Source organism: Neofelis nebulosa, chromosome 8 (assembly GCF_028018385.1).
Source record: "Neofelis nebulosa isolate mNeoNeb1 chromosome 8, mNeoNeb1.pri, whole genome shotgun sequence".
Lineage (NCBI taxonomy): Eukaryota > Metazoa > Chordata > Mammalia > Carnivora > Felidae > Neofelis > Neofelis nebulosa.
This window is the reverse complement of record NC_080789.1, coordinates 97280874-97294731: the sequence shown is the minus strand read 5'-3', so window position 1 is coordinate 97294731 and position 13858 is coordinate 97280874. Positions and strand designations below refer to the sequence as shown.

The window sequence follows — 13858 nt, the reverse complement described above, 5'->3', positions numbered from 1 at the left end:
CCGATGTAGGGCTCTGTCCTACAGCCCATGACATCGTGACCTGAGCCAAAACCAAGAGTAGGTCACTTCACTGACTGAGTCACCCTGGCACCCCTAAAACTTTTTAATTAATGAAAGTAAAAAAAAAAAAAAGAGTACAAACAATTAACTAAATTATCAGACCTGCCAAGGCAGTAGACATTTAGAGTCGGTACTTACAGTTTATGAAAACTCTGGAGAATGTTGTTTTTATCATTCCTCAAAGAAAGTTAACCAAACAGATTTTTTTTTATTTTAGTTTTTACATTTATTTATTTTTGAGAGACAGAGAGATCACAAGTGGGGAGGGGCAGAGGGAGAAGGAGACAGAATCCAAAGCAGACTCCAGGCTCTGAGCTGTCGACACAGAGCCCAATGGGGGGCTCGAACTCACAGACCGTGAGATCACGACCTGAGCCGAAGTCGGACGCTCAACCGACTGAGCCACCCAGGCGCCCCCCAAACAGATTTTATATTCATGTATCCTGTTTTTTCTTTGATTATATTTCCCTGATTACATCAATTATTGCATAAATTACAGAAAATTTCAAAATTTACAAAACGCTAAAAGAAGAAAACAAAAATCATCTATAATCCTGCTGTTTGTGGATAAAGGACTTATCCATCTAGTTTACATATAAATGTAATCAAAACAAATTTTTAAGCAATGTACCTATGTATCTATACCTGTCTATTTTGAAATTTGTCTTGAAATCCACACAGAAACATGTTAACACTAGTTAGGTAAGTGTTACAAATATGCACAGTCTTAATTTCTCCTTCGTACTCTGTGTTTTTGAATTTTAGGTGCAGTGAAACAGTTTGATTTTATAATCAGACAAAAAAATGGATGAAAGGAACATACGCCAATAAAAACAAATCAAATGTTTTTCAAAATAGCAGTGGAAGAAATTGTAAATGTAAACAAAGGGATTTGACTTCATATACATTACAAACTTATTTCCACAAACACCACAAATTAAGGTATTTACTGAACAGCAAATTAAGAAAAAAGATCATAACATATATGCCATAATGTTAATATATAAATTGTCAACTTGGTAAGAAACATTACAAGGCGTGAAAAAAAAAAAAAAACCAGAAGGAAAACAAATGAACAATTCTCCTGAATTATATGCCGTTGGTTAATAATTCTGTACAAATGCTTAACTTCGTTAGTGATCAAATAAATGCAAATTAAAAAGATGTTTTGTGGTCAAAGTAATAACTTGAAAAATAATAATCTTGAATGATTTTGAGATTAAAATAGGCTGGGTCATGTTTCTCGCTATCAAAATATTAGCTTACTGTTTCTGCGGGGCAACTTAGCAACTGCAAGGAATTTATCAAGTTCTTCCATATTGGAATTTTAAAAAATGTTCTATTTATTGATTTTGAGAGAGAGCGAGAAGCAAGCAGGGGAGGGGCAGAGAGAGAGAGGGAGAGAGAGACTCCCAAGCAGGCTACTGCCTATCAGCACAGGGCTCGAATGCATGACCCACGAGATCATGACCTGAGCTGGAATCACAGAGTTGGACACTTAGCCAACTGAGCCACCCAGGTGCCCTGATATTGGAATTTTTCTTTAAAAAATGATTTCAAATACCGCACTCTCTATATATTAGTCATGCTGCACTTTCATTTCCTGCAATGCCCTCTACTCCTTCTTGCTTTGACACCTATGCACCCACCCCAAATCTCTCCTGTTCTGCCCACCTTACTCTTAGGCATTATTCAGATCTAAAACAAAACAAAACAAAAACATTTCAAGCTCAATGATACCTTCTCTATGCGCAGGACCAAATCAGGTCATTTGCTTAGCACCTTAGCACCCTTTAGTTTTTTTTCTCTCCCACCACCATAAGTAGAATTGTTTAAATTATTATTTGCTATTTATTTGCTTTTCTACCAGAATGTCTTACTCATTACATTGGCCTCTTGTTCAGTACTATAGCCTCGGCACCTAGCAGAGTTAGTGTTTAAAAACTATTAAATGAATTAAGCCCTTATATTTAGATATCTTCTAGGCCCCAGGCCATCGTATAGGGTCCATGGACTTTTACAAGTTGCCAAAATAGGTTACTCAGGTCGCATTCTGGGTTGGATACAAATATTCACTTTAAAAATCAGCATTTTAGGGACACTTGGGTGGCTCAGTCAGTTGAGCATCTGACTTCGGCTCAGGTCATGATCTTGTGGTTCGTGAGTTCAAGCCCCGCGTTGGGCTCTGTGCTGACAGCTTGGAGCCCGGAGCCTGCTTTGGATTCGGTGTCTCCCTCTCCCTCTCTCTCTCTCCCCTCTCCTGCTTACACTCCTGTCTCTCTCTTTCTCTCAAAAATAAATAAAACGCTAAAAAAAAAAAAAAATTGAAAACCAGCATTGTAAATGCCTGTGAGTGCGGGTTTGTGTGTATGAATGTAAATATGTGTAAGACCCTGGAGGAGAGCATCTCACACTTCACACTGATTCTATGCTGGCTTCAGTCTTGTGTCCCTCAGCACAACTCAGTGACCCTGGTGAGTCCTTTGGATCTGCACTTCTAGCAGAATCTTCGCTCAGCTCAACTCTAGTTGGTTCATGATTTTGCTTCATCTCAAATGAGTGGGTTTGAAGAATATAAAGACTGGTTTGATCAGTGCTCTGATCCCCTGTCCCCCATGTAGACTGTTTCCTGAGCTATTTCCTACAGAACACCTGCTGCTGTCGCTACTGCTGCTCCATCAAACACATGCCAGTTAAAAAAAAAAAAAAAAGGAAAAAAAAAGAACATTAAGATCTAAACAGTGAAAATAAAAGTGATCTTTTAAAAACTTTAAAATGCACACTCAAAAGCTGCATCTCGGTCTCTGTCTCTCACATCCACATTCTAAACAGCGAGATCGATTACAATTTCCTTCGTCTCGCCTTCTTTTTTCTACGGGTCTTCTTGGTGAAAGGCTGTTAGTGCTTCACGGAAGTCAAGTCAAGCACCGTGAAAACTCTAGTTTTAGGTGCTTATTCTCACCAGTGAAACCCTTACAGTGAATAGGCTCCAAGCTGTTTCTCCTCTGAGCGGTGTGTGGAAAGGTGTGAGTGCACGGAAACTGACCGAGCCACTGAATTTTCATGGTGAAGAGTGAAATTTCCTACAACGTAGTCAAAATAATTATGGGAGAGTTTAGTGACGCTCAATAACACAGGTACAACCGATGCGAGTATGTCGTGCAAGTGGAACAGAACTTCAGGGGCTTCCTCTTCACTAGAACATTCTAGGACATCCATTTCTTCCCACACGAGTCTCTGCGGCTGGGAGCAGTGGCCCTGTCTTAACAGCACTTGACCTGCTGCAATGCTCTCAGAGAGGCTTGCTTTAGCTTGCTGTTTCCGAGAATGAGGATAAATGAGTGACCCCAGGGGTACAAGACTGTGGTCATCATACCAAAAATAAACAGCAATTTTTTTTCTGGCATTGTGAAGCATGCTATTTCTATGGCCAGGCCTATAAAATGCAAGATAAAGAGGATGATAAAAGATATCAAAACTTTCATGGCTTTCATATGCGCTTCTGTACTGGGGTCTCGGAATCCAGTGACATTCAATTGCATCCGCCTGCTGTGTCTCCAAAGGGAAATGATTAACAGGAAACATGTAATCAGGAATAGCGTGAAGAGGAGAAGGACTCCTACATTGACCAAAATCTGCTTAGTAAAGAACTCACTCTTCTGCATGCTGAGCTGCCAGGTTGCGTTTCCATTCCCCACTTTACTATCACGAAGAATCTTCACAATTTGAGGGAACGTAAAGAGCCATGAAATAAACAAGGATCCCATCAGAAGGGGAAGAACCCAATTGATTCTACCCTTCAACCAGAGAAACATGTGGTGGGAAAAATTTGCTATCTTCAGGAAGTAGAAGGTGCTGAGGCTGGTGGCAAACCAGATGTTTGATTGATTGATAATTATCCATAAGTAACTAATATAATCAATTAGGTGACCAGAAGAGTACATATCTGGAGAGAATATCTTTATAAATCCATCTACAATTACTATCAATATCAGACAAATTCTGGAAGTAGCTAAGCCGGTGAGGATGAAGCCAATCATAGAAAACTTTTTGTTCTTCACACAGTCCATACAGTTTACAAGTCCAATAAATCCATTCCCTAAAACCCCCAGTACTGATTCACTAACTGCTATAAAAATGAGAAGACCTTCCACTATGCTTAGCATATCTGCTGATTCCCAGTATAGCTTCTGTTACATCTGTTTTAGATTACCTGCTGCAGAATAGGACAAACGTTGGCACCTTGATGGAAGAATTATGTTCTTCTCTTTCATTACACGAAGACTTGAAAGTGCCCCAATAATGCCTTGTGATGGAATCTGAAACGTCTTCATGGAGACCCCCTCAGAGACATCTATAAAACTTAGCCAGCCTGGAGAATGTGTGTCCAAACTGAAGTCTTACCTACAATTTGTTAAGATGCAAATGAAAGTTTCTGTGTTGGGGATTTCACTTGTCCTCCCCGGACTATTTTGCATTTGTTAGCCTGAGTTGTGGAGTAGGAGTGCCAAACGTATATCCACGGGAAACAACACATGACCGAAACAAAACTTGGACTTCATCTTTTTCTATATCAACTATAACATCATTTATGTTGTGTTTATGACAGTTTAGATGTACATAAAGGAAAAAAGTAGTTGATAGAGGCGACAAATGAATTTAGCCAGTATAGACACTTACTCTGAATAATGAAAGGCATACAGAAACATATTTTCAGCATTTTCCTGATAATTTAGGCAAGGTATATTTCAAGTTTCAATATAAAGAGGACAATAGGTTATAACTCAATTGTATAGAAACACTAAACACTTGTTACTTTGTGTTAAAGTAGGTATTAAAAACAATTAAAACATTAATGTAATACCCTTGAATAATAATTTAATAATTTTGCTACTCTACTAAAAACTTAAGCTCAACTCTGGGTATGCTAAATTTCACAAATATTATCTTACAAAATTGTTGCTGGATTTTTAGTCTCATAAGTTATTCCATCTATGAATGCAGAAGATTATGTTGACTGCTTTTGATTTCAAAGGCTTTTATTAATAATCTTTTCATCGAGGCTGTTCCACTTTGATGGCATCCATTCATTCATTTAGTCAAGGAGTATTTTACTGAGTGTCTAAATATATTATGCTCTCTCCTGGACACTGAAGAAATAAAATGATACACAGGACCTCAAACCTTGTGTGATTCATAGAGTTTATATTCTGATGGAGGAAGCAGGAAACCATTACTTAAATCAATATATTGTTTTTATATACTTTTAAAAGTAACACTTGACATTTTTTTGTGACGTTAATATGTTCCCAACGCTGTGCCAAGCACTTTATGGTCATTTTCTTGTTTCAATTTCACAAAACAGGCCTTTAAAATGGGCTCTACTATTATCTTCATTTTAAAAATGAATAAACTAAGCTTTAGAGATGAGAACTCCCACTCATCTCGGCACGAACTCTGTGCAGAAAATTTCACAATGAGCTCACAATAAAATACCATCAAGCATAGGAGCAGACTATGCGTGAGTTAGGAAAGCCAAACAAACACAAACAAGCAGCAAACTTAGGCTTTACATGGACTGCACATATTGGAATTGACAGATAAGATATCTGCAGATGTAACAGCTATGTATGAAAAGTTTGTAAAAAAATAAAGGGTACAAATGCAATTTCAGAGAAGAACAAAAATAAGATACCGTCAGAAAGAAATGGGAACATTTGGGGATGAATCTTTTAGAAATAAAAAATAAATGATATTTGGGACACCTAGGCGGTCAGTCAGTTAAGCGTCTGACTTAGGCTCAGGTCATGAACTCACGGTTTCGTGGGTTCGAGCCCTGCGGAGTTGCTCTGTGCTGAAAGCTCAGAACCTGGAGCCTGCTTTGGATTCCGTGTCTCCCTCTTCTCTCTGCCCCTCCCCCAACTTGCTCTCTGCCTCTCTCTTTCTCTCAAAAATGAATAAATGTTTAAAAAAATTCAATAAAATAAATTCTATTCCATGGAAATGTGCTAAATACTCCAAATAAAAGACTAACATTAACAGCCAGCATTGTTAAAACTGTTTATTTATTTTTAGGGAGGGGGAGAGAGAGAACACAGGAGACCAGGGGAGAGAGAAAATCCCAAGCAGGCTCCATGCTGTCAGCCCAGAGCTGGACAGGGGGCTGGATCTCACGAACGACGGGATCATGACCTGAGCCGAAATCAAGAGTCAGACGCTTAACGGACTGAGCCACCAGGCGCTCCACTGTTATGGTTTTCTAGAAGGTACAGATCTTGCACATATTTTAAAGTTAGGTACATCTATTTTTCCCCTTACAATTTCAAGCTCTTCCTCTGTGATTCAAAATGCCTTCTTGAGATTAAATGTACAGCTTTATTTTCTTTTAGTCCTTTTATAGTTTTTATTAAATAAATTTTTAAAAAATTAAGGTATTAAGCTCACACCCCCTCTTCCCCCCCCAACCACCACCAAATAGTTTCCGTACTTACTAAGGTTCTTGGTTGCATAATCAGAAACTAACTTAATTTAAATGGAAAAATAATCTTTTAGAAGCTTATGTATAACTCACAGAAATGAGAAATAGACTGGAAAATCAACTTGAGGCAATAACCAAGAAAGGGAATATACAGGTAACCTGCAGCCACGAGAAGTCGTTGTAGGTCGTTGCCTTCCCCACTGTCATGGGACACTCATGCCGTGACTGTAGGTTCACCACCTTCTCACCAGGAGCTTTCGTGGTGCAATCTGAAACTGGCCCCTGTATGAAGAAGTCAGGGAGAGACCCAAGAAAGAGGCAGGCCAGTCCATGTTGACAAGGGGCAGTTTTAATAATAGCAAAGGGAACTTACCTACAAAGCTTGCCTTGGGCAGCAACAAGACAAATGAATCCCTGTACCCACTCTCCAAATCTGAAGAGTGTATAAAGAGGCCCTAATGGGGCTCATACTCCATGCATCTGCTTTCACCATCACATCACCATCTCAAGACTATGTCCCAGAGCAGCCTCTGGGAGTGGAAAAGCCAAGTGGAACCCACATTCCAAGTACAGGAGAGGGAGTGAGGAAGCCTCCAAGTGTCTGGGTTCAGCTCATGGGTCAATTGGTGTCATATCTTTTCTCCATTACCTTCCCCAACACTCTACTCCTCCTGACCAGTTCTTACAATCTTTTACACCCAACTGTTTTCTCTTTTTTTAATTTGAGAGAGAGAGAGAGAGAGAGAGAGAGAGAGAACACGTGGGAGAGAGAGGCAGAGGGAGAAAGAAACTTAAGCAGGCTCCATGCTTAGCCTGGAGCCCCACCCTGGGTTCAATCCCCCAACCCCAGATCATGACCTAAGCCAAAATCAAGAGTCGAACACTCAACCAAATGAGACAACCATTGCCCCAACATCTGTCTCTTTTGCAACGGGCCCTGAGTGGTCAGCAAGGGGCTATATTAGCAAGGACGTGGTTCTTATGGAAGCCCTCTGGCTGCCTTGGAGGCTGTGAGAGAAAACACAGGTTAGGACAATAATTTTTCTTCAAATGTTTATTTAAATTCTAGTTAGCATACAGAGGAATTTTGTTTTCAGGAGTAGAATTTAGTAATTCATCTTTCCTGCATATAGTGTTGACATTCTCATGTCCTTTTCTTATCTTAGCTTGTCTTTCAACTTCTAGACATGAGTTTTATCCTTCAGCCAGGCATCAGTGGCCAGCTAGAACTGCCCATCATGGAGGCCAGACCACTGGCCAGACCACAGTGCTCCCTTCCTTGCCACAGTGAGTAATGTACTGTGCACTGTTCCACCAACAAGTGCATTTTCTGGCATCCCTTTGCTCATGAGGTGGTCCATATGTATCTGATATATGGGCCACCTCTCCCCACCTAGAGGTTGATGGCCAATTCGAGATCTCCCCATAGAATGCCTCTTTTCCAAGGCCCATTTCTTTAGTCTCCTGCCTGGCTCACCAATTGTAGGCTCACAACCCTCTTAGAAGCTTTCCTGGAAACTGGCTCCTGTATGCAGAGGAGAGGGCGAAACCAAAGAAAGAAGCAGGCCACTCTCCATGTCGGTAGGTGGCATTTTTTTTTTTTTTAATTTTTTTTTTTTTTTTTTTTTTAACATTTATTTATTTTGAGACAGAGAGAGACAGAGCATGAACAGGGGAGGGGCAGAGAGAGAGGGAGACACAGAACCGGAAGCAGGCTTCAGGATCTGAGCCATCAGCCCAGAGCCCGACCCGGGGCTCAAACTCACGGAACGTGAGATTGTGACCTGAGCCGAAGTCGGACGCTTAACCGACTGAGCCACCCAGGCGCCCCGGTAGGTGGCATTTTAATAACGGCAAAGGGAATTTAAATACGAGGCTTGTCTTGGGCAGTAGTAAGACAAATGGATCCCTACACCCACCCTCTAAATCTTAGAAGTTTATAAAGAGGCACTAACCGGGCTCGGTCACATACACCGTGCAGGTGTCTCACTCTGTTTTCAACATCACATTACTATCTCAAGGCCATATCTTGGGGCAGCCTCTGGGAGCAGAAAAGCAAGCGGAACCCATATTCCAAGGACAAGGGAAAGGGTGAGGGGCCTCCAAATAGCCAGGTTCAACTTTTGGGTCAATTGGCAGTCACATCTCTTTTTTTGTTTTTAATGTTTATGTATTTATGTATTTATGTATTTATTCACTTATTCATTTATTTATTTTTGAGAGAGAAAGAGCAGTCACACCTTTTTTGATCACGTTTCCCAAGCCATCACCCCTGCCATCGTTAAATTCACTGCCATGAAAAAAGAACACTTGACTCATTTGCAGTCACTCGAAAGAATCTCTAACAGACCCGCATCTTTGGATTACTTCTGCAAGGTTCAAAGGAAGCTATCATCTAAAGGGAGCTCTTAGAGGTCAGAAAAATCAGCTGCTTTGACTCAGATCCAATCCTGTATTAATCATTTTCATTGTATGACAGACTGTTGCTGCATCCACCTTGTGATATGGTGGAACTGAGAATGTTCATTTCATGATGGGTAGCTCTGGTCTCATAGTCACTGGGTATCCCTTGGTTAGATGTACAAACTCTACTAGGGTTTAGTAACACAGCATGAGTAGTTCTCTCTGCAGAAGGCAAGGCCTTATCCCAGTATTCTTAGGGTTCTGGACTGCAATTCCATCAGGGCTTTCACATGACATCTTTATCTACCTCTCATAGCATTGAATCTACAAGGTCATGTGGCCCAAGTGCCAGGACAGCTTGCACCACAGACTGGACCCGCTACAGAGGCCTCCTTTGCTTCGGCCCCTTTCTCTCTTGAACACCTTCATTGAGTTTAGCATAGCTTCCCTCTTCATTCATTCATGACCTTGTTCAAATGCTACCTTCTCAGTGATATTTTTCTTGGCCATCCTATTTAAAATTGCAACACTTCCACTCTCCTGCTTCATTTTCTTCATTGTAGTTATCAATATCGAATATAGTTTATTTATTTTTTATTATTACTCACATATGAGTACAAAGAGGAGGGTATTTTGTTTATTTGTCTACAGCTATATCCCCAGTAGACTACCAGAAATGAAATGCTCAACTAGTATGTAATTTCTCTTTGGAACTTCTTTGAAAAACCTGTCAATGGACTTCCGGTTTCTGGTTCCACATGTAAAGAGCTTGGAAGTCACTATGCCACCTTAACAAGTATAAAACTGAACATTATATTTAATGTACATATATATGTACACTTTTGTGTATACTTTGCACTTATAAGTATACTTGTATACTTGTATACTTGTATATACTTTGCTCAAGTATAAGTATACTTGTACACTTATGTATACTTTTATATAGACAGCAATAATACAAGGGATGGAAGGAGTTATGATTATTTTGTAATTATAAAGGACCTGCATTATCCACGAAGTGATGCCATGTTATTTGCAAGTAGACTTGGGGAGAGCTTGGCTGGCTCAGTCGGTGGAGCGTGGGACTCTTGATCTCAGAGTTGTAAGTCAAAAATCCCACATCGGGTGTAGAGATTATTTAAAAATTAAAAAAAAAATCTTTGGGGCGCCTGGGTGGCTCAGTCGGTTGAGCGTCCAGCTTCGGCTCAGGTCATGATCTCGCAGTCTGTGAGTTTGAGCCCTGCGCTGGGCTCTGTGCGGACAGCTCAGAGCCTGGAACCTGCTTCAGATTTTGTGTCTCCCTCTCTCTCTGCCCCTCCCCTGCTCATGCTCTGTCTCTCTCTGTCTCAAAAATAAATAAACATTAAAAAAATTTTTTTTAACTTAAAAAAAAGAAAGTGAACTTGGATTAATTGCAAATGAATATTGCAAATTCTCAAGCAACCATTAAAAAAGGTAATAATAATAAAAAAAGAAGTATAGCTTGTATGCTAAGCAAGGAGAGTATGTTATGCCCGAAGTTCTGAAACCTCTCACAAAAGACCACCAGAGTCGTAACTCAAAGCCAAGCGGCAAGGGTCGTTTATTGCAGGTTTGAACCTGGACCTCTGCGCACTCGTCGCCAGTGACGCTGAGAGGCAAGGCCGACCGATCGGGACCAACACTCTTGCCAAGAGTGTGGCTGACCGATCGGGACCAACACTCTTGAAAAGAGTGTGGCCGACCGATCAGGACCAACACTCTTGACAAGAGTGTGGCCCTGAACAGCCGGGGTACAGAGTTTTTAAAGCTGATCACATCGTTTTATCATTATCTGGGAACAGAACAGAGAAACAGTTCCCAGATGAGTTAGAAACAGTTGCCAGATGAGTCAGAAACAGTTATTGAATGAGGTGATTATTTTAGACTTTCTGCCGCTAAGTTGCAACCAGTGGATCTCTTTGACCTTGTCTCTGACGCTCTTTTTTAAGGTTTTGTTTCCTTCATTGGTAAAGCCTGATTCACAAGAGTATGAAGTCTGATTTACAAGAGTAAAAGTAAGGCTGTTATCTTTTGACCTTCAGTGTCAGAACAAAGTTCTTATCTTTCAAGCTAAGCATTAGCTTTACAGTACAATTTAACCTTTACATTTCCCCCTTTTCTTGTCAGTGAATCAATCTTTTGATTTATCATTAGGAACTAAGGGGACATAGTTGGACTTAATCATAATTTTTATTTTATTAATTTGTCTTTTAACAACTGTATTAATCAATTGATAATGCACGGGCCAATAGTTAACCTGAGAAATAACAATAGCAGTGGCCCAGCTACGGTGGTGAGCAGTGATATGAGCCAGGCGGACTAAGAGAATAAACTTTGAGCCAGTTTTTGTTTTTGATTCCTGTGTCTACATTTATAAAGTTTTTTATGAGTCTTTTACACTTATTATTATATAAACTTAGAAAATTTAAGCACCAGCCATGGCACCTTCAGTTACTCAACTTTCTTGGTTTTTACCTAGAGTTGGAAGCCTAGCCTACTTAAGAAATTTTAGCACCGGTACATTAGACCGGCCTCTATATTGCCATTTTTTTTGCCTACCACCTTTTTTTTTTTTTATTTTTAATACACCTGTCTTTTACTTTCTGTTTTTTTTTTTTTAAATTACACACTTTTTTTTGCCAGGCTTAGCGTCTCCTTCTCTCCCGAGACAAAGCGCCCTTGGTGGCTTGGAATAGAGGCGCGGACAGCCATGGGGAGTAGGTGACTGTGCCTAGCAGCGGAGTCAGGACGCCCACCGTCAGCCAGCCACAGGCGTGTAGCTCTAAACATGCAGCCATATTGGGCTGGCCTGGGCACAATGTGGGCATTCCCTCCAGCGACCTATGCAACCTAGCCTGTATGTGAACTTGTATTCCTTCTTTCTTTCATCACCAGCGGCTGTATGTTGATGTCACAGGAGGGTGGGAATCACAAGCTTTATCTACTTTAAACAGTCACACATCTCATCAACAGTCTTAGAAGCGTTATAAGTTTCACAGAGATTTTCTTTCCTTGCTTCTTGGTGATAAAGGGGTGGAGGAAGGAGATGGGGCACAGACAGACAGATAGTGCCTCTGCTGCCCTGGGAACTGAGGGCAACCCATAACCCCAAACCGAACACAGGTTTAACTCTGCGGGACTGTCAATTTGAGCCACCTGTGTCCTAGAGTCATGAAAAGCCCAGCAGATGGGCAGGGATGTTTCATTCACAGCATTTATCTAATTTAACAAAGAAAGCCATTGTCTTCCTCCAAGGATTTTGTGGGTTCAGGTCTGAAATGGTCTCGGATTTACAGGCTCCTGGAGCAGGAGAGCGTCTCTCTTTTCTCCAGCATTTTTGCCACCCGAGTGCCACGGGGAAGAGTATCTTACTTTCAGGATCTTGAAACCACTTTTGTCCCGGTATCTTATTTCCCCCTTTTCTTGAAATTTACTCTAAATTTTTAGGAGTGTAACTGGGCTCCGGTGGAAGCAAGGGCTCTGTCAAGATCAGTAGCTCCACTTTTTGACTTATTTCTTCTAAGTTTTAGGGCTTTTGTTAGTGCAATGAGCTCTGTGTGCTGGGCTGAAGTTTCTGGGAGAAGGGTCTGTTGCCATAAAACTTTATGGTCTGTCATCACTGCAGCGCTGGCATACTTTTGCCCTTGAGATACAAAATTATTGCCGTCTGAAAACATGCTGATATCAGGGTCCTGTAAGGGAATGTCTGTAAGATCAGAGCAGAGGGACGAGATTATTGCCAAGGTTTCTGGACAAGAGTGTAGAGGGGGCAGCCGCTTAATCTCATTAAGATTTTTATTCTGAGCTCTAGATCCCCTGTGGAGGCCATTTCATCTGAAAGCTGGTCTTTTTTACCTTGCAGAGAGTTTGAAGGACTGGCTTTTTAACGTGGAGGCCGAAAATTGAGGCAGCTCTCCTATAGTCCTCTCCCAATCTTGAGCTTTTTCTCAGGGGTCGGTGGAACAATCCGAGGAAAGGGCCCTGTTTTAGACTTTTAACTTTTCCGGCCAACGCACCAAATGTTGCATCCACCCGACTCCTGAAACAGAATGCTATGGGCACCAGTGACAGTTGCAACAAAGTTTATTACAATGAGAGGCAAGGGAGGTAGCGGGAGGGAAAGCCGCAGGGAGCGATCGATCGGAATCAGGTATGACCCGTTGACCAGAAGTCTGGTGGGCTCGGGGGAAATCTCGGTGGAACCTCCAAATGTTATGCCCGAAGTTCTGAAACCTCTCACAAAAGACCACCAGAGTCGTAACTCAAAGCCAAGCGGCAAGGGTCGTTTATTGCAAGTTTGAACCTGGACCTCTGCACACTCGTCGCCAGTGACGCTGAGAGGCAAGGCCGACCGATCGGGACCAACACTCTTGGTAAGAGTGTGGCTGACTGATCGGGACCAACACTCTTGAAAAGAGTGTGGCCCTGAACAGCCGGGGTACAGAGTTTTTAAAGCCGATCACATCGTTTTATCATTATCTGGGAACAGAACAGAGAAACAGTTCCCAGATGAGTTAGAAACAGTTGCCAGATGAGTCAGAAACAGTTATCAAATAAAATAATTATTTTAGACTTTCTGCCGCTAAGTTGCAACCAGTGGATCTCTTTGACCTTGTCTCTGACGCTCTTTTTTCAGGTTTTGTTTCCTTCATTGGTAAAGCCTGATTCACAAGAGTATGAAATCTGATTTACAAAAATAAAAATAAAGCTGTTATCTTTTGACCTTCAGTGTCAGAACAAAGTTCTTATCTTTCAAGCTAAGCGTTAGCTTTACAGTACAATTTAACCTTTACAAGTAAAGGGATTATATAAAATTTTCAGTTGAAGCCACAAAAGGCAGAAAAAAGTGGAAGACAAATATAAGAATAAAGAGCAAGGGCAACAAATAGAAAGGAG

At 41.1% G+C, this 13858-nt stretch overlaps 1 protein-coding gene across 1 annotated transcript; it reads right to left on the bottom strand.

Moving 5' to 3' along the window:
- Nucleotides 1-3323: 3323 nt before the first annotated feature.
- Nucleotides 3324-4226, bottom strand: TAS2R10 (taste 2 receptor member 10). Its single transcript, XM_058682327.1, has one exon. It carries the CDS (start codon nucleotides 4224-4226, stop codon nucleotides 3324-3326), a length of 903 nt encoding a protein of 300 aa, XP_058538310.1.
- Nucleotides 4227-13858: the final 9632 nt, after the last annotated feature.